The 18,105-nt window shown below is 48.4% G+C and overlaps 1 protein-coding gene across 1 annotated transcript in view; it reads left to right on the forward strand.

The window, feature by feature from the left end:
* Dnah8 (dynein axonemal heavy chain 8) overlaps positions 1-18,105 on the forward strand; it is a 242,096-nt gene that overhangs the window by 206,505 nt on the left and 17,486 nt on the right. The window contains 3 exon segments of the mRNA XM_050139863.1: positions 736-892; positions 3,730-3,882; positions 5,003-5,192. Of these exon segments, the coding sequence (XP_049995820.1) occupies positions 736-892; positions 3,730-3,882; positions 5,003-5,192 (500 nt within the window).

An 18,105-nucleotide genomic window follows, 5' to 3' on the forward strand; every position in this document is an offset into this window, starting at 1 on the left:
GTAAATCTCCACTCCTGCCTCCAGTTCCCACACACCCTATAATCTGGTTCCTTGTCCCCTCGCCTTGACATTTCCTATACAATGTACCCAGAGTTTTATGTGGGTGCTGGGGATCTGAACTCCGGTCCTCACGCTTGCACCGTAAGCACTTTACCAACTGAGTCATCCCTTTGGGCCCGACTGAGTGAACCTTCAAGATGGGTGGCTGCATTTGAGTAGGAGGGACAGATGGACAGCAGTAGATCACCATGGCAACCAGGAAACACAAACCAAACAGAACAGACCAGAGAGATTTGAGTAGCACATAGTCCAATGGGGGGAGGGGTAGTTCTATTTGATGTAATGGATTGTTGTAGTCTGGTTGACGCTTGTGCCCAGTTCTTGAGCTGGGGAGGATAGACAGCAAGCATGCTTGTGTCTGGCCCAAGCTGCTGGTGTAAGCAAGTGACAGTCAAGGCCCCTTGGGTCACCAAAGACACTTAAGGAATCTCATATCTGGAGATGAACCACTATTGCTGTGATGTTCTTAACATCACATTAGAAACCAGAGAAATCTAAGTGTCCGGTTCCTCTAGGTTGATGGTGAAGTTTCTTGTCTTTCCTTCTTTCTCCTCTCTTTTCTTTTTCTTATAGCTGGCTTTGTCCTAAGAGATCCCATCTGCGGTGTTAGACTGGGTGATTATCTCCGAGGCTGCGCTTGCCTTTCTTATTCTGAGCAGCCACTCTTTCCTTCAGGTATCAGAGTAACACAGCTTCTGCCGTCCTGGAAACCATCACCAACATTCAACCCAAGGAGAGCGGTGGCGGCGTGGGCGAGACGCGAGAGGCCATTGTCTACAGGCTGTCAGAGGACATGCTGAGCAAGCTGCCACCTGACTATGTGCCTCACGAGGTAAGGCATGCCCTTCCTGCGGGGCAAGGTCCTGGGAGGTGGGGGAGGGCACTACTCCCACCCTGTACATCGCATCCCATTCATGTGGAGGTCAGAGGACACCTCTCAGGAGTTGGCTCTCTCCTCCCATCACAGAGTCCTAGGGATCAAACTCAGGTGGTTGGCTTTGGCGGCAAGCAAAACCCTTCTTTTATGTTATAGGAGCATGCTATTGGAAATATAGCAGTCAAGCAAAATCTGTAAATTGAGACCTAATTATGCCATTAGCGTCCACAGTACAAATGGAGTCCCATTACTGTAGACAGCAGCTCCCAGAAAGCACTGGGAGAGTCATGCAAGAGCCCACAACAAGTCTTTGATTTTATTAATAAACAGTTTATGCTGGAATCATAATCATGCAGGAAATACAGTCAGTGTTAAGATTATACTCTTTTCTAGGGTACTCCCCTTCTGTTACAATTATTATTTTTTTTAGTTATGAAGAAATTGTTTATGCTCTGTTGCCTGGGCCAGTCTAGAATTCTTGGGCTCTAGTGGTCCTCCTGCCTTTGCCTCCCGAGTAGCTGGGATGACAGGTGCAGTTATGCCCAAAAAGGTTCTCTACTATAAAGCCTGCGCTGGGGGCTGGAGAGGTGGCTCAGCAGTTAGCAGGACTTGCTGTCCTCTCAGAGGGCCTGGGTTCAGTTCTCAGCACCAACGTCAGGTGGCTCACAGCTTCAGGGGATCTCGTTCCCTCTTCTGGCCTCCACAGGCACTTGCATGTACATGGTACACATACATACATGTAGAGAACAGCATGTTTGTCATGCCCCTGTTGTGGTCTTTTTGTGATTTCTTGTTCCCCAAGGAGTGAATTGCTGCAGGGTAGTCATAAACAAAGGATGCTGTGTGTGCGTCCAGTCCCCTAGGCCGAGGAGTTCAGGATGGAGACAGAGCAGACCCTGTAGACATGTGGCTCAGCTGGTAGAGTGCTCGCCTAGCTGGGCAAGGCCCTGGGTTTGATTCCCAGCACTCCATGAACCGGGTGTGGTGGGGCACACCTGTAATCCTAGCACTCTGGAGGTAAGGTGGGGGCATCAGAAGTTCCACACCATCCTTAGCTCTATGGTAAGTTTGATGCCAGTCCGAGATCCAGTTTCTGAATAAATGAATTGAATTGAATCGAATATTTTTTAGATACTAAAATTTAGAATGAGGGAGAGACGGCTCATCAGTTATGAACACTCGCAACTCTTACTGAGGGCCTGGGCTCCACTCCATGGACCCATAAAGGGCAACTCAAAACCGTTTGTAACTTTAGCCCCAGGTTATCTTCTGACTGCGAAAGCACCCACCCACATAACACATACACACACACATGTGCACACACATGCCATACACATCCATACACGTGCACACACATGTATCCACCCACCCACACATGTGCACACACCCGCACACACATAACACACATGTGCACATACCCATGCCCACACACACGCATGCACACACACACACATATACACACACACACACACACACATACACCCTCCCACCCCCCCCCACACGCACATACACCCATCCCTCCCCACATACACACACATACATGCACCCACCCACCCACACACATGCACACGCATCCACCCACCCACCCATACACACAAACACACACAGACGCACACATACCCACCCACATGCACACACATACGCACACACACATAACACACACTTTTTTAAAAATTGTAAATGATGGCATTAGGGACACCTGATGTTATTGTGTGGGGCTGGGCCGTGGTCCTCCGCTGGCTGGCTGGACTGTGATTTGGGTGTGATTTGCTCTGCCCTGCTCATGTAGCTGTTTTCTGCTTTCATCCTTAACTCACTGGGAATGACACAGCTGCTGTACAGCGGAGATGCTGGCTGCTAGAACAACCTGCTTAACATCCCATGGCTCAGGAAGGGCTGTGGGCATCTCTGGCAAGAGGGTCCCTCAGCTGCCAGCCTCTGGGGGTTCTTTGGACTTATCCTTCAGTCAAATCTCCTTTCATCACCCTTCCATTCCCAGAACCTCTTGGACTGTGGCCATCAGAAAGGTCAAGTCCTCTCACGAGTTCCTGCTGGTATCCGTACTCACTCTCTTCTTGACATGTATGGCTGAACCGAAATGTGAATGTATATTGGCTTATTAATTAGTTGATTAATGATTATATTTTATTGTCCCCACAATGAGAGGCTTTGGTATTGATCTCTTTGACGTGGTCACTAGACGATATGCCAACAGGAACAAGTGACAGGCCGCTCAGTGGCTCTCCCACGAAGCCAAATATTTTCACTGATTAGATTAGGGGAGGCCATTTTTAGCCTCCATAGCCCAGGCGGCCACCATCTGCAGTTGATTGTCTTCGGCGACTGTTCTGTAAAGATTTGGGCCGTATTAACTTTTTGTGACATTTCTAATAACAACTCTGTAAGGGTAATGGAAGCAAAAAAGTCCTGCTGTACTCTTGTGAAGGTTAGATTGCCAGAGAATATTTAGCTGACACTTAATACTTAATCATTTGGAAGAGGAAATAGGCACAATTTTATTTTAGCTTTTTAAAGAACAGTTCCAATTATCAACTGAGTACAATCAGTAGGATATAAAAATCGTTTAAGTTGAACAGAAGTTTTTGAAGCTCAGAAAATGGGGGATTTAACAGCCAGCCTGGTTCTGCAAGAGGTGGTTTCTAGTTCATTGGGTCCAGTGGAGAAACATCCAGAGACAGAGAGAGAACGGGGAACGGGACAGGCCATTTGGAAGGGAAAACGATGAATGGTTCTTCTCAGAAAAATTTACTGTCTCCCCTACTCTGTTTTAGGTGAAAGCTCGCTTGATAAAGATGGGACACCTTAATTCAATGAACATATTCCTTAGACAAGAGATTGACAGAATGCAGAAGGTCATCTCCATCCTCCGGAGTAGCCTGAGGGACCTGAAGATGGCGATTGAAGGGACCATCATCATGAGTGAGGTGGGCATCTCCCTCTTTCCGCTACTTGCTTTTTTTTTTTTTTTGCATGTGTGTATCTATGTATGCACATGTTCATTTGTGTGTGTGTGTATGTGTGTGTGTGTGTGTGTGAGAGAGAGAGAGAGAGAGAGAGAGAGAGAGAGAGAGAGAGAGATGTTAAGGGCAGAGGGCAACCTTAAATGTTCCTCAGTCTCCATTCATTCATTCATTCAATCACTCATTCATTTGTTTATTTATTTATCGAGACAGGATTTCTCTGTGTAGCCCTGGCTGTCTTAGAACTAGCCCTGTAGACCAGGTTGGCTCTGAACTCACAGAGACAGACACCTTTATTTGTGAGGCAGAGTCTCTCAGGGGACCTGTGTCTCACCCAGTAGGTTAGGGTAGCTGGCCAGAGACCCCTAGCGTCCCTCTTGTCTCTGCCTCCCCAGTTCTGGGATTGTAATGTGCACCCCCACACCCAGCTATCTTTATGTGGCTTCTGAGACTCTCAGGACTTGGTGCTCACCAGGTAATCAGTGTACCAACTGAGCTGTCTTCCCAGCTCCCCAGCAATGTTTCCCATCCATGTATTTCTAGAAACATTATTTTTAAATATTTTTTCATTTTTATATGCATGAGTGTGTCTCCTGCGTGTATGTATATGCGCTATGTATGTGCAGTACCCACTAGGACTAGAAGAGAGCACCATATCCCTCGGAACTGGAGGTACAGACAGTTGTGAGCCACCATGTGGGTGCTGGGAACCGAATCCAGGTCCTCCACAACAGGAGTGAGTACTTTTAGCTGAGCCGTTTCTCCAGCCCACAAAACCACTCTTTTTTAAAAAAAGATCCATTTTAATCATTAAATCCATTAAAATGTCCATTTTAATCATGTGTATGTCTGTGTGTTTGTGTGTAGTATGTACTCACAAGTGCAGGTACCTGTGAAGTCCAGAAAAGGGCACATGATTCCCTTGAATCTGGAATTACAGGTAGTCAGTCATGAGCCACTTGGCATGGATGTTGGGAACCAAACTTAGGTTCTCTGTAGGAGCAATATGTGATCTTAGTCACTGAGCCATCCTCCAGCTCCCTGGGTCACACGTCTTAACCCGTCTTACCCTCGTCTTCTTCAGAACTTGAGAGATGCCCTGGACAACATGTATGATGCTCGCATCCCTCAGCTCTGGAAGAGAGTGTCCTGGGATTCATCCACCCTAGGCTTCTGGTTTACTGAGCTTCTGGAGAGGAACGCTCAGTTTTCAACGTGGATATTTGAAGGCAGGCCTAACGTGTTCTGGATGACTGGTTTCTTTAACCCCCAAGGTAGGTGCTCCTGGGGAGTGGGCTGACTTAGAAGTTCATGTGCAGCTGGTTGGTGGCATTGCTTGCCGAACATATGTTCCATAAAGCCGTGTGGTCCTGCCCCTGGTGCATGCTGGAGACGGCCTTTCGGAGGTTGATGGGAAGGTCACAACAAGGCTAAGGAGATGGGCCCTCTAGGGATGTGCTTGCTGTATTAGACATGAAGACCTGAGTTTGAGTCTCAGCACCTACATCAGCAAATCCAGGCCCGCTGGTGTTGGGAGGCTTCAGGCTGGAGGATTCTGGGGGCCTGCTGGCCAGCCAGGCTAGTTGAATGGATAAGCTCCGGGTTCAGTGAGAGACTTCATCTGAGAAAATCAAGTGGAGCCATGACCCCACTGTGATGAGCACTTGCAAAGGATAAAGGTTTGGTTCTCAGGACCCACACCGTGGTTCCCCATCACCTGTAACTCCAGGTCCAGGGGATCCAGCCACCCTCTCCTGACCTCTGTATTCCACAGACACACATGTGGTATACATATGCTCGGCCAAACACGCATCTACATAACACATAAACAAGGGCATCTTCAAAAAATTAAAAATAAGGTGGAGATAGAGGAAGATGGTGACCTTGACCTCTGACCTCCATTCATCTGTGCACGCACTGTAATGTGTGCCCATATACGCAAGTAATAAGTAATAAATAAAATAAAGCCAAAGTATGAAGACACCAGAGATGTGCCAAAAATTGCTGATTTGGGTTAGAAAACTAGACCTGAAAAATCGAGTGAGCGCTGGGTGGAGGCGGGGGTGTCTTCCTCCCCTCTCCCTGAAGGTGCTCTGCTGTTCCGCATCATCCATCCTTCCATCTTAGAAACGTTCTCCAGAAAAGTTGCTGGCTTGATGCCATTGAGCTTTTAAGGTCTCGAGAGCTTGGCACCCCAATAGTTTCATCTGTCAGTGAGTTAAGAAGCATTCATTCTTACTGATTTGGGGGGGGGGGAGCCACCGTTACTCACAGCACTATGGGTAAAATCTCATCAAAGATAATGTTGAGTGAAGGCGGCCCCATGAAAATTGCGGCACCCTACAGGGACCCTTCTGCACGAAGGCCAGGGATGGGCAGAGTGGATGCAGGATGCCGAAAGACTGACTCACGGTCTCCCTTTCCAGAAAGGCACAGTGGAACTTCTTGGTGTCTGGGGTATACTGTTTCTTCACTGCGTGTGGGCGATGCAGCTCTTTCCCATGGCGACAGTCTGCTGAGCCATACAGTCTTGACACTCAGTTACTCCTTAGAAGTACAGTCTAAACAGTCATCATGCCTCTAAAGTGTGTATTCACTTGCCCTCTGTGAATACATGGTCATTTGCTGGATGCAGATTCTCTTTTAGATTAATTAATTGCTTATTATGTGTGTGATGGGGAAATATGTGCCACTGTGGGTGGGGGCAGTCAGAGGACATCTTTCTCTCCAGTCTCGGGTCATGGGGCTTGCTTAGCAAGTACTTTACCCACTGAGCAATCTTGCCAGATCTGCCTTAACATTTTCCAAATTTATATCCGAACCATGGCAATTTCTGTCTTCACAATGGTTTACACACAGTAATAGATTCAACTAATGCCCTCCATAGGTACTCATGTGCACTCATGTGCACAGATACAAATACACATAATTAAAACTAAGAAAATAAATAAAGATTAATCTTATTTTACATATGTATGTGTGGGTGTGCCCAAGTGCATGTATATGCACCATCTGTGTGCAGATGCCCACCAAGAGCAGAAGAGAGCCTTGGATCACCAAAGCTGCAGTTGTGGACAGTTGGCAGCCACTCAGTGTAGTGCTGGGCACCAAACCTGGATCTTCTACAAGAGCAGCCAGTGCTTTTAACCACTGAGCAATCTCAGTAGTCCCTAAATTCTTTTTTGAAAAATTTGAATGTAGATGGGCATTTCAGTGCCACCCACCGATAAGACATTCTCTACTTCTGCATCCATGAGAGACTTTTGATGTTTTCTCTCCTGGCTGCCTCTTGGAGAGTTCACATTGAATTCACCTGGCACCCTACCCTTTAAAGACACACACCCTTATCCTTATCTATGATTGCTTTCTGCTTGTTGCTTAGAAGCCTGGGGGGTCACCTCTTCCTGCACAGAAATCACATCCTTGTTTCCCTTTCCTCCTCTTGACACAAGGGACAAATTACTTTCCAGTTCCACATCAGTTGGCCACATCTGAAAAACAGAGAGCTTGGCAGCCCCTCCCCTCCTGATGTGTGTCCACAGGCAGTGTCCAAACAGATAAGGATTCTCTGACATTAACAACAGATCCTCCAGCACGAACTCCTCTCCAGAGTCTTGTGTCTTCTTCCCAGGTCACTGCGATAAAGATCATCTTTTTCTTTCAGTTCAAAACATTTAAGTAAATGGCTTTAAAAATAACACCCCGCACATTGAGGCAAAGCATAGTGCTGTCTACAAAGAGGCTAAAGTTTCTCACAACCCCAGGGAGTCTGGGGTGGCGAGAGAGCTCAGAAGGTAAAGGTGCTTGCCGCCAAGGCTGGCGACCTGAATTAAAAGCCCAGGACCCACACACTATGGACAGAGAACGAACTGCATGCAGTAAGTTGTCCTTGGACCTCCACACGTAATGAATTAAAATGAAATTTCTTCACATGTGAACATTTTTGTCACCTTATTATACCCCTGGCATCGTAGACTGTGTGTGGTGTATTTCCCATCAGGACGGTTCTCCTCAGACTTAGGTGACTTTGAAGTCCTTGCTACACAGGTGACATCTTCCATTTGCTGCCCCCACATTGTGTCCCCACCCCCATTAACATCCCAGCCAGGCGCTGTTTGCAGCCACACTCACTTGTCTTGTGGCTGGCTCCCTTGTCTCCTAGCTGGCTCCGTGTTTGTTTTGCTTTGTTTTGTTTGTGGTCTGGCCTGTTTGAAGCGGCTGAGTCACTCCCCGCACAGCCTCACCTGGTATTCTCAGGCCCCCTTCACTGTGACTTCTGTGGCCGCTGATGAGCTCAGCCATGTGGACAGTTAGACTGGATGATTAAGATGGTCAAGCTCGCTGCATTGGTGACCCTGTGGCTGTGTGTTTCAGTGGCAGGGCTTCTTCAGTGGGCGGGTGTGCTCTCTGCCAGACTCTGCAGACCCAGAGAGCCTTTCTCTTTCACTGGTTTTCCCTGGCTGGTTTGAGCACGTGGAATTCTCAAACTCCTTAAGGCTGTGATCCTCAGAGCCCTCAAAGGAATTCTTTTTGGCCTTTTCCCGCCCCCCCCCCTTACCACTCTCAGGGCATCATGTACCCGTGATTTAAAGTCTGAGTCAGGTGTGCGCACACGCACGCGCATGTCCTCTATATATGGGGATGTGTCTAAACCAGACAGACTTCAAGCTAAGATATTGACTCCTTTGTGATACCATTACATTAATAGCCATATTTTGTCATTTGCTGCTTGGGATGACTCCTAGGTGTGCTAATGACAGAATGGAGCAGGCTGGCCATGCTCCCTGGGCCTCGCACCTCTGGATTAGATTGAACCCTGCAACAACAATCATTTTCTAAATGCTTAATTCAGTCTGGAGCTTGGTGCCATTTAGTCGTCTTCTTTTTTTTTCTTGTGTCTCCTGAAGCCATACTGTTATGGCAGATATCAATACCAGCTTATTCATTGGCATGAATCAAGATTTTTCACTTAGAGGGGCTGTTGCCGAAGCAAAGAAATGGATCATTTTTGTCCTGTTATCTTAGCTCTCTCTTTCTCTGTCTCTGTCTCTCTCTCCCTCTTTCTCTCTCTCTCACTGTGTGGGGGTGGGGGTGGGGATGGGGGACGTGCGCGCGCCTGTGCACATGTTTTGCAGAGCAATGCAATTCCGAATGCTTCCTTTGAGACCAGCTCCATGGGCTGCTGTTTGTCAAGGTGGAAAGCAGGCCAAGGGTTAATAGACGTTCAGGATTGGAAAGGAACCAGGGAAAACTTCTCGTCTCGTGTCAGTTCGTCTGGCTCCTCATGCCCCTGTGCCCAAACCTCAGAACTGCAGAGGGACCCACTGCACTCTGAAAGCCTCTGCGTGGGTGACAGGTGGCTCTGCCTGCCTTTGAACAAGAGGAGCCTTTAGTCGCTGGCCTTGGTCATAGTCACAGCCACGACTCCTAGAATTCTAGTCTTGCACATGGCTACCAACTGTCTGGTCCCTTGTAATTTGGCCAGCTATCAGGAACCACTAAAACCACTCTCAAAGGCCGTCTCCACCTAATGGCATTTCTGCTAACTTCATTCTATTGACTGTAGCTAGGGTGTCAAGTCTGGATTCTCTGTCTGTCTGTCTGTCTGTCTGTCTGTCTGTCTCTCGTGTGTGTGCCACATGTATGTTGATGTCCACACAGCCAAGAAGGGGGCATCTGATACCCCTCCTCACAGTGGAGTTACAGATTGTTATGAGCCACCCACTGTAGGTTCTGGGAACCGAACTCCGGTCCTATGGAAGAGTAGTAAGTGCTGTTAACGGCTGAACCACCTCTCCAATTCCTGGAACCTCTTTTAGACCTTGGGTTCCACCCATGCACTTCCTTGTTCTCTTCCTGCCCCTCAGCCCTCTCTGACTCTCTTGGGACTCGGTCTCCTCCGCTCACAGGCGTGGCTGTTCATCTCTCCCTGTCAGAGACTCAGTGCCTACGCCAGTGTTGGAAGTTCTGTTCTCCAGTGACCTCTTTCCCCTAAGCCACCCTCATGAGGATTCTGCTGTCTCCGTCTGCATCATCCCCCAGAACACACAAACTTGGACCCTCCACCAAATAGCTTGAGAAGGGGGGAGCAGGAACACATGGGCCCCAAACAAGAGAGAAAAGGGGTTCTCATCAATAAGAACAGAGAGTGCCAGAGGTCACGTCTGATGGGCCCCCAAATGGCTGGATGGATTTCTCAGCCAGATCACAGTTGAAATAGAAGTCCCGGGGGTGCAGGTGGGAGCTTGAGAGGTTGAGGGGTCAGATTCTAAGATGAGTGAGGGAATTGAGGAAGTGGAGGGGGGAGGGAGGAAGGGAGGGAGGGGGGAGGGAGAGAGGGAGGAGAGGAGAGAATTTATATTGATGTGGTGGGCAGGCAGAAGACTTTGAAGAAGAGATACTTCAGAGGATATGTGTAAGAAGAAAGGCTTTTCTTTCTCTTTTAATGACAAGAGAAACCCATTCAAATGCTGGTGGAGGAAAGGAGGAAAGGGTGCTGGGGTGGGGAGTCGAAGGACACCAGACAGGGGTTAGGAAAGACAGGAGGGGAGGATGTGTCAGTGGAGAGACTGTGGAGGAGTGAGTGGCGCCTGGACCACCTCTCCCATTGTAACAAGAGCAGCAGGGAAGGGAAGGACTGGCCATAGATGCTGTGCTGGATGGCCGTGTGTCGGCTTGACACAAGCCAGAGTTATCTGAGAGGAGGGAGCCTCAACTGAGAAAATGCCTCCGTAAGACCAGGCCTGGTGGAGGAGGGCCTAGCCCATGGTCGGTGGCGCCATCCCTTGGCTGGTGGACCCGGGTTCTATAAGAAAGGCTGAGCAAGGCATGAGGAGCAAGATAGTAAGCAGTGCCCCTCCATGGCCTCTGCATCAGCTCCTGCCCCCAGGTTCCTGCTCTGATTGAGTTCCTGGCCTGACTTCCTTTGATGATGAGCAGCAATATGGAAGTGTAAGCCACATAAACCCTTTCCTTCCCCAAGTTATTTTTTGGTCACGGTGTTTCATCACAGTAGTAGAAACAGCGGAGACAGATGCTCACAGTGGGTAGCAATGCAGGTTGCTGCTAAGAGGCAAAGCGAGTTGTCTGTTCTCACTTAAGGGCAGAGACAAGATTAAAGAAAACATGGGGGGCAAGAATTTCAGGGAAGCGACAGAAGCTGGGGGAAGAGGGCTGGTGGGGACAGGAAAGGACATCAGGGGGCTTTGGAACCCACTGCAGTTCCGGTTCCACACAGCGGCTGTGTGGCATTGCTGGTATCCTCCAGCAGTGGGTGCTGCTGCAAGAAGAGGCTTCTTGTGTGAGTTTATCTGTGTTTGGGGCTCTGTCTGGCACGCAGTGAAAAAGAAGGATCTAATAAAGCAGAGAAGAAAGGAGGTGGAGTTGATTCGTTACAAATGTTGTGGTTTGGGCAAGCAAGATGGCTCAGTGGCACCAAGAAGGCACTTGGCACACCACACCTGCTGACCTGAGTTTGTTCCCTGAGACCTTCGCGATGGAAGGAGAGAACTGGTTTTTATGCCGTGTCCTCGGACCTTCACACAAGTTATACCCCCCCTGCCCTGCGCACCTGCAAAATAAAATAGAGAAATGATGAGGTCAAGAGCAGAGGGACCAGTCTGCTGGAAGGCACTGGAGAGGAGCACAGAGGGGCTGAGGAGGTCACTCGGTAAAGTGCCCGAGATGCAAGCATGAGGACCCGAGTTCAGATGCCCGGCACCCACAAAGAAAGCTGAGTACCTTGTCGCAGACCTGTAATCCCATCACTCGGGATGCAGAGACAAGGAAGATTCATGGAACTTGCTGGCCAGCTAGTCCAGCTAAATCAGTGTATTCCTGGCTCAAGGGAGAGATCCTGTCTCAAGACGTAAGGTAGAGAGAAATGACATTGGCTTCTGGCATTTGCATTCACACACACACACACACACACACACACACACACACACACACACACACAGAGGCATGCGCGCGCGCACACACACACACACACAGAGGCATGCACACACACACACACACACACAGACACGAAGCAGATGTATGTGGGGTACTGAGATGATTGGGAACAGGTGGTAGACATGATGAAGGGAGGAAGGGCTGATCGCCAGAGCCCGTGGTTGTCAGGGCAGCAGAGGCTCTCAGGATGGGTGGAGGAATGATGGGAAGTGCTTATGTGTCCAGGGTTGATTCCAGTCAAAGCATATAAAGGGGGAGAGACTACTTTGTGCAGAAATGGAACCATGCCAGAGGGCATAATGGGAAGGTGTGGAGGGAGAGAAGAAGTGAGACTGGAGGGGTCAAGGGGAAAACCACAGTCACTCAAGGAGAACGCCGGCTTGTCAGCAGTTAAACTTCCCAACACAGCCATTTGGGGTGGAGGGTCCCAGCCTTGCTGTGTCCGTGGGTTCTGATAGAGCCTGTCACGGAGAGGAGTGACACAGAGTACCTGTGCTCTCTAAAGGAACCGCACAGAGCCAGCTCGTCCACTGACAGCCTTCCAGAGATTTTGCTTGTACTCAGAAGCGTTGCCCTTCCCCTTTGCCAATCCGGTCCTTAAAACAAATGAGGGTCACTGACTGGTAAGTGGCCTGTCTGGCGAGAGCGTTTGACAGAGTAGCTGTTCTCAGGTCTGCCTTCCACGGCAGAATCACCAGGGACATTTTCAATACATACTAATGGCTGGGGCCCAAAACCAATCGTGTCTCAATCTCAAAGGTTAAGACCGCTAGACTCTAGAGTGGAGAGCCTCTATGATCAGTTTTCTTAAGGGCTCCCTAAGTCATTCTAACGTGACAAGAACCTTGGCCTTAGACCTCTGATAACTGATTGTGGGCCTCCCACAGCAGCTGCATTCCTGAGACACAGAACCCTGGGTCCCTCTCTTGACCCACCTGCTAGATCAGAACCTAGGTGTTAACTGGAGTCCCCTTCCCCTGATGATTCCTGGGACCAGTAAAATTTGAGAGAAAGGGCTGGGGAGACAGGCCGGTCAGTAAAGAGATTGTCAAGCAAATAGGAGGCCCTGAGTTCAGATCCTCAGGACCCATGCAGAAAACTGGGTGTGGTTGCATGCACCTGTAATCCTGGCACTGGGGTAGCAGAGAGGATGGGACCCTGAAACTCGATGTCCAGAAGTCTAACCAAACTGGTGAGCTCCAGGTTCAGGGAACCCTGTCTTGAAAAATAAGGTGAGAGGGTGATTGAGAAAGACACATGACTTCAATACCTAGGTTCCATATATGCACTTACACACACGTGTGCACACATGTGTGCACGCACACACACACACACGAACACACACACTTGTGTGAAAAGCAACTCTACTGTAGCTCTATGGATGCCTCCTCCAGCAATTCTGGCGTCACTACTCTGGACCAAGCTGCCCTGGCGTTTTGCATTCTCTGCCATTACCAACACCTGCCCTACAGCGTTCAGCCAGCACTTCCGAAAGATGCCCAGTGTGTGTTCATTCAGCTTGGCTGACCAACCTCATGGCTGCCTAATGATTTCTGTCCTTTTATTTAACTTACCAATGAACCGCATTTGCCTCTCATTTGGGGGAAAAACTGCCTGTCATAAACTCTTGGCAGGGACTTCATTTCTCTTGATCTCTGAAGATGCTGCTGGGAGGTGTGGCAGCTGTTTAGACAGGAAATAACTGTGCAAACCAAGCCCATTACAGAAGGACCGGTTCATTTACTGAAGAAAAAAGTGCTGCCTGGGAGCCTGGAGAGACGGTTTAGTGGGGCAGAGGACTGAACTTGGATGCCAGCACCTATAGAAAAGCCAGGAATGGTGCAACCATCTGTAGCCCCTGCACTCACTGACCAGCTATTCTGAATTGGTCAGTTCTGTGTTCAGTGAGAGACCCTGCCTCAAAAACAAAAAAAACAAAAAAAAAAAAAAAACAAGCAAATGAGGTGGAGATCAATTGAGGAAGAGAGAGCTGATGTTGAACTCTGGCCTCCAGGCACGTGGACATGTGGTCACACACGCCCACCTGCCACCATCATTACAGAATACCAGCCAACTCTTAGTAAAGCCGAGGGGCATGGCTTTCCTGATGGGCTGTTTCTTCCATCTTTTCTGAGAGCTTGTAGGGAAGACCACCAAACACTCCGTGGCTCTCTTTGAGCCAGCGGAGAGCACAAGTCAGGTGGCAGAAATCTACCCACTTGGGTATTAACTGACTCCCACTACGGGAATTAACACATAAAAAAGTACTGCTTCAGGCCTGCCTTTCCACAGTGTGATCCTACATTAATACTGAGTTTTTTTTTTTAAATAATGAACTTGACGAGTGTTATAAGAGTTCATTATGCTTTATGAACTCGAAGGGGAGATTTGTTTCAGCGCCTCCTCTAGACCACATGGAACGCCAGTGTTTAGTCAAAGTCACCCGCTTTTTTCGTGTGGGCGGTTAAATCTCATGAAGAATAGGTGGTTATTGCTGTCGAGGTCTCACTTCGACTGACTTTTCGTTTCTTCTTTGAAAAATGGGAACATTTGAGTCACTTTCCGGGTGATTATAACTAAACTCATGCCAAAACAAAAAGTGTCTGATTTCCAAGCTTTTGTGAAGAAAAACTCTACCAATTGTCCTTTAAAAACTTTGGCAAGCCGCAGAAGGAGAAGATTGTAGTTTCATTAGCTTTGGCATCAGTCTCCAAGAGAGACAGACATTCGTTTCTTAAAACCCAACAATTAATGTTTCAGAAGGTTCAATACGTTTGAATGTGACAAGATCGTGTCCTTCGTAGGAAGTCAGTGGGGAACGATGAAGCCTGGACGAGCGGCTGGGCCTGTAGCTCAGAGGCTGGAGCACTTGCTTGACACACACAGCGTCCTGGGTTGGATTCCCAATGCTACAGAAAAGGAGTGGTTTTTGAGGAGGAGGCAAAGGGTGAGGAGCTCAAGGAAGGTCACTCTTGGCTACAGATGCTATCTAAAGGTAGCTAGATAACGAGACTCCATCTCAGATAAAAGGGGTGGCTAGATGCAGCATAGATAGGTTTGGACATGCATGTTTCCTTACTCTTCCGTGTTCTCTGAGTGGGAACAGCTCAAAAACCATTCCCTGCCCTTGAGATAGGTTCCAAATGCGTTTGCTCACCACTACCTTTCTTGGTTTCTGGACTGACGAGCATACTGGATCCCACCTGCTGGCGTGCCAAGAATGCCTCTAAAGCACCAGGATGCTTACTGTTGGAGTCTGGACAATGTAATGCATGCTCCCCAGTAGGAGCAGACAGGAAATAGAGTCTCCTTAACTGCACTCGGGTTCTGCAGAACTCTCTGATAATGACTAAGATCTCAGAAGCAGAGAAAAGATATTAAAGAATAAAAAAAAAAGAAAGAAAGAAAGAAAGAAACCAGCTTCCCTTCTCTTAGACACCCAGGCATGGTCCTGAGAGCCATATGGGATGAGGTCAATTTACAGTTTAGTCGTGACTTAAGATGTTATAGAAAAAAATATCAATTACTCCACTGGTGCAGAGAAAGGTTAAGACTAGGATTAGTGACTTGGACATTATGACCTTGCAGCTTCATAATATCAGGGGTGAAATTTAAAATATCATAAGCTAAGGTCAGTTTACCTCTAGACACTCGAGTTGGATATGCAGTGTCTTATAGACACATGGGTGAACACTGTGTGTTGAATTATGAAAATGACATTTTCGGCGGGAGAGATGGCTCAGCAGTTAAAAGCACTGACTGCTCTTGCAGAGGACTTGAGTTCAGTCCTCACCAAGTAGATGGTGGCTCACAACCATCTGTAACTACAGTTCCAGGGAACCTGATGCAGTAGTCTGGTGGCCTCTATGGGTCCCAGGGCATACAAATGGTACACATAGGTACATGTAGGCAAAACACTCATACAAATAAATCAATCCAAAAATGACATTTTAGTGGACTCGGTAGGAGGGTGATTGACAGAAGGTGACTGGAGTTATATACCACTGACGGACAAACACATGGAATGTGTTCCTAATGTGTGGGATTTCCCCAGAGTTCACAATGAAAGTGAGGAGCTGGGGAGGTGGACGGCTCACTGACTGCACTTCCAGAGGGCTTGGGTTCGATTCCCAGCACCCACATGGTGGCGCACAACTGTCTACAACACTAGTTCCAAGGGAGAGGTGGATGGCTCAGTGGTTAAGTACACTGACTGCACTTCCAGAGGGCTTGGGTTCGATTCCCAGCACCCACATGGAAGCTCACCACTATCTACAACACTAGTTTTAAGGGATTTGATGTCCTCTTCTGGCTTCCATGGGCACTGCATGCACAGACTTAGGTATAGACGCAAAAACCCATACACACAAAATAAAAATAAATAAATCTCAGAAAACAAACCACGAAAGTGAATGTGATGGCTTGGTGATCCATCTTCTGAGACTCCAGGAAGCAGTCAGCCGCTGCTGCCAGTGAAGTTCCCTTGTATTTCCTGATGACTAAGCTCATTCTGTAAGGTCGGTCCTTTCTGCTCTGGTTGATGGAGGGGCTTGACTCTCAGAAATACACAGAAGGTTCCCTTAGTGCCCCAGATCCTGTCCTAATAGTGCTTTGAATGAGCTTTCTTAGATAGATGCAAAGGCAGACAAGCCATTGGCCACCTCCCAAGATGCACTGGGCGGCCCGTGAAATGGCTCGTGGGTAAAGTCTTTTGGCACCAAGCTTGACAACCTGCATTAGCTTCTGGGCCCTACATGGTGGAAAGAGAGAACTGCTTCCTGCGACTTGCTCTCTGACTTCCATACGGATGCCAGGGCACGTGTATGCACAAACACATGCACACATGAACATAAATAAATATAATAAAATGCATTTTAGAAGAAGCAGTAGGAACTTCGACCTGAGAAACTGTGCTGCTAGCTTTGTTTGTACTGTCTTTATCTGGAACTGTCGACCCCTCCGTAGCCTGGAGATTCCTCCTCCTCCGAGTCTTCACAAGTGCGGCTGCTCGAGCTGGTCTTGTCCTGTCTTGCAGGTTCTCACGCATCTTCACAGGCTTGTGGCCAAGGGCTGGAGAAATGACGGCTCAGCCTTGAGAGTGTGTTTGGTTTCCAGCACCCATGCTGGGCGGCTTGCACCTGTCTGTAGTCCTGCTCCAGTGTAATCTGGCATCTCTTGCCTTACCTCCCCACCCCACCCCCACGATGCGCGTACCCATAATTAAAAACAGCAAAAACAAATACTGGGAGGGGAGTTGCAGTGAACTTCGGCTTTGCAGCCAGGACTCCCTCGACGTTTCCCACGCCATGGCCTGTGTCACGCTAATGTTCTGCCTCCCTCTAACACAGTGGTTCTCAACCCATAGGTTGCGACCCCTTTGGGTCAAAGGGCACTTTCACAGGGGTCATCTAAGACCATCAAAAACAGATATTCGCATAGCTGTAGTTTGCTACAGTTATGAAGTAGCAATGAAAATAATTTTATGGTCGTGGTCACCACAGCATGAGGAACTGTCTGAAAGGGTTGCAGCATTAGGAAGGTTGGGATTCACTGCTCTAGAGACAGGCTACCTTAGACTTGAATGCAGGCCCATGGGCGGTCTCTTCCACTTTGAGTCACCTTGAACTGTGCCTGGTACACTGTGGCTGCTCTTAGGGCTGACAAATGAAAGAATGGTTTCCTCTCCATGAACTGCAATCCCTCAGCACAGCCGGACTGGGTGCCGGTCTTTCCTTCCATTCCCAGCTTAACCCCTTGCAACTTCCCCTCTGTGGTTCTCAGGGACCACTCAAGAGTGCCAGGGATGGGAGACGGGGATGGAAATGGCCTAAACACGATGCATCCATGCATAAGATTACCAAAAAATAAGCAATTTTAAAAAGAGCACTGGGGCCGGGCGGTGGTGGCGCACGCCTTTAATCCCAGCACTCGGGAGTCAGAGGCAGGCGGATCTCTGTGAGTTCGAGGCCAGCCTGGTCTACAAGAGCTAGTTCCAGGATAGGAACCAAAAAAAGCTACGGAGAAACCCTGTCTCAAAAAATCCAAAAAAAAAAGAGCACTGGGGGTGTATATGTTCCATATTTTAACAGCCTTACGGTTTGTCTACCGTTTGCACGAGAACCTAGATGTGAGCGGTATATCACAGGCAGCTGGTTTTCTGGCCAGCTTTAAAATTTGGGATCTATTTTTTTTTTTTTTTTTTTTGCTAACATCAAATGCCACTCTCCAGAAAAA

Source organism: Alexandromys fortis, unplaced genomic scaffold (assembly GCF_014885135.2).
Source record: "Alexandromys fortis isolate MF-2015 unplaced genomic scaffold, M_Fortis_MF-2015_v1.1 scaffold_9, whole genome shotgun sequence".
Lineage (NCBI taxonomy): Eukaryota > Metazoa > Chordata > Mammalia > Rodentia > Cricetidae > Alexandromys > Alexandromys fortis.